The sequence below is a fragment of the Sinocyclocheilus anshuiensis genome, unplaced genomic scaffold, assembly GCF_001515605.1.
Source record: "Sinocyclocheilus anshuiensis isolate Anshui unplaced genomic scaffold, SAMN03320099.WGS_v1.1 scaffold2700, whole genome shotgun sequence".
NCBI lineage: Eukaryota > Metazoa > Chordata > Actinopteri > Cypriniformes > Cyprinidae > Sinocyclocheilus > Sinocyclocheilus anshuiensis.
In genome coordinates, this window is record NW_015548196.1 from 1 (window position 1) to 3,035 (window position 3,035).

Consider the following 3,035-nt stretch of genomic DNA (forward strand, 5'->3'; position numbering starts at 1 on the left):
TATCGCGATACATATTGATATTGAATTATTGTCCAGCCCTATGTCGAAAATACCTTTTTTTTTTTAAATGATATATTAAGTTAAATTAGTGTCAAAAACGTATGTAATATATTTAGCCAGTTCCCTGTATCTCACACACGTTCAGGACTGAATTTGGTTGGATTATGTACGTCTACTGATGAACCAGCGCAGCATTTGTTTCATCAGTGAAAGTTTATGCAAGCAAAATTAATCGATTTTGTTTGAAAAAGTAATATTTACGTTGTTTTGTAAGAAAAAATATGTAACTTTTATAAATTTGGACTGTTTTTGAGCAATTCAAAGGAATTTATTAAAATTCCATTCATTCCAATGGAGTTAAATACTGATAATTCTCAAGATTATATGTTCTTGTAAATTTCATACAGTGATATATTCAAATGAAATTTCTCATCAATATTGACAAAAATATATGTAAATTTTGCATCATACTTTTTTGGTGTAGTTCATGTGTAATTTGGAATTTCAAAGAATTTCTCAATTTTTTTAATTAATAAAAAAAAGAGGTAAACATTCAAAAAAAAAGTTGTTTTTCATATTCCCTCACTAATGAGAAGCTGCTGATCAGATAACAATATGGCTTTAGTTGAAAAATATGAAAACTGTTTTTGAGCAATCATGAGTTATAAATTCTAAGGAATTTAATAAAATTCCATTCATTCCAATGGGGTTAAATACTGATAATTCTCAGATTATATGATCTTTTACATTTCATACAATGATATATTCATATAAAATTTCTCATCAATATTAAATTTACTTGAAATTCCGCTGAGATATTAAGTTAATATATCAATAATTGAACAAAACATTCACATGATCACAATTCTTTGATTTTTCAGTAGGTGCTTTATTTTGATGTTTTCATTTTCATTTTAAAATTACTTTATTCATTTAAATTTTTTTATTATTTAATTGAAATAAATGTAAATAAAACATTTTTCTTTAAGTACCCGTTGAGATTTTTAAGATGTTAATATATCAATAATTTAATAAAACAGTTATTTGCTAATTTTTCAGTAATGCTTATTTCGATGTTTTTTTTTATCTAAATATAATTTTTTTTATTTACAATGGTTTAAATGTAAATTAAAATTAATTAATATTTAATATCTAAAATATTTTCTTGAAGTACCCTTTGAGATTTTAATTTAATTTTTAAGCGAGTCGACAAATTAATAATTTTCTTATGTCGGTTAATGATCACATGGCATGCAGGTGAACAAATAAAATGTTTCATCTTTTTATTAAGCGTTTTATTTTGATGGTTTTTATTTTTAAATCATATCATTTATGATTTAATTAAAATAAATGTAAATTAAAATTAAATTAATTAGCTAAAATATTTTCTCGAAGTACCCCTAGAGATTTTAAGTTAACAATTCAATAACTTAATAATTATCTGAATTAATTTAATTCTCTTTTTTAGTGAATATTTTTTTTGACTGCATTTTTTAAAATAAAATGATTTCCTTTTAGGAGCACATTACTTCAGATTGCACGCAACACTTGGGGAACGTAATGTAATCAGAGGAAAACAGGTTTATGAGACTGAAAATCCTGTGAAAATCCTCAATGCAAGCAACCAGAAAGGTCTTTTAAACATCATCACGGCTGTAAATCAGGTAAATGATGGCCTAATAAAGCCGCTCTCGCCTCTCATTGGACAGAAAGCGAAGGCGTGAGTGGAAAAACATGATCTCTGAGCCGTAATTCACGAGCACTTGATGCATTTCTTCAGAGTGAGCATGCATTTAGCAGACTGTCTCACCTGTCCATCACGAAGCCCAGGGCTTTCTGCCGCGTTCCCGAGTAGACCGACGGACTCTTCTCCCACGCCACCAGGTTCGACGCGTCGTGAAACAGGTGGATGTTCACCAGGTCAAAGGCACTGAGGGAGAAAACACAGGCGAGGTCACGGGTTCGATCCCCAGTGAATGCATGAACCGATCACATGCTCACCTTCAATGCAATCCAAGCCACTTTTAATAGAAGCGTCTTCGAGACAGAAATAGATACTTAAAAAGCCACAAGTGTAACATGTGACCCTGGAGCACAAAACCAGTCATAAGGGTCAATTTTTAGAAATAAATAATCTTTCCATTGATGTATGGTTTGTTAGGATAGGACAATATTTGGCTGAGATACAACTATTTGAAAATCTGGAATCTGAGGGTGCAAAAAAATCTGAATATTGAGAAAATCATCTTTAAAGTTGTCCAAATGAAGTTCTTAGCAATGCATATTACTAATCAAAAATTAAGTTTTGATATATTTACGGTAGGAAATTTACAAAATATCTTCATGGAACATGATCTTTACTTAATATCCTAATGATTTTTGGCATAAAAGAAAAATCTATAATTTTGACTTATACAATGTATTGTTGGCTATTGCTGCAAATATACCCCAGCGACTTAACACTGCTTTTGTGCTGCAGGGTCACTAATATTATGAATGCATTCAAAGCGCACGACATGCAGCTCATTTATTAAAATGCACACAATAAATTACACCATCATTTGCAGTTTCATGGGTAAACCTGCATTTTACTCTTTAAACGTGTACAGGATGAAAAACCAAGGACTGAAGCGGAAAAGAATGAAAGCTTATTTCAGTGATCCCCAAATGTGTTCATCAGCCGAACACCTTTAGGCTAAAATATTTGCTTGAGATCTCAAATTAATATTTCACGGTTCTCTGATGTCTGACATGCAGGCAAGTTTTATTTTAACTGATTTTATTTTCAATTATTTATTTTAATTTATTTCAAAATATTCTTTAGTTTTATTTTAATTATTTTTATTTAAAATTAATATATTTTAATATATTTTTAAAAATCATATTTTTAGTAAGCGTTTTATTTTCATTGTTCCATTTTAAATTATTTATTTTATTTTAATTTAATAATAAAACAATTTTTTTAGTACGTTTCATTTTGACTGACTTTATTTTAAGTTTAATTTATTTGTAAAAATATTTCATACTTTTTAGTA

General features: G+C 28.6%; 1 protein-coding gene across 1 annotated transcript in view; it reads right to left on the bottom strand.

Moving 5' to 3' along the window:
• Positions 1–1,496: 1,496 nt before the first annotated feature.
• LOC107653190 (type I inositol 1,4,5-trisphosphate 5-phosphatase-like) overlaps positions 1,497–3,035 on the bottom strand; it is an 89,076-nt gene continuing 87,537 nt past the window's right edge. The window contains exon 8 of the mRNA XM_016439855.1: positions 1,497–1,930. Within this exon, the coding sequence (XP_016295341.1) occupies positions 1,807–1,930 (124 nt within the window). The 3' untranslated portion in view covers positions 1,497–1,806. The remainder of the gene's footprint in view (positions 1,931–3,035) is intronic.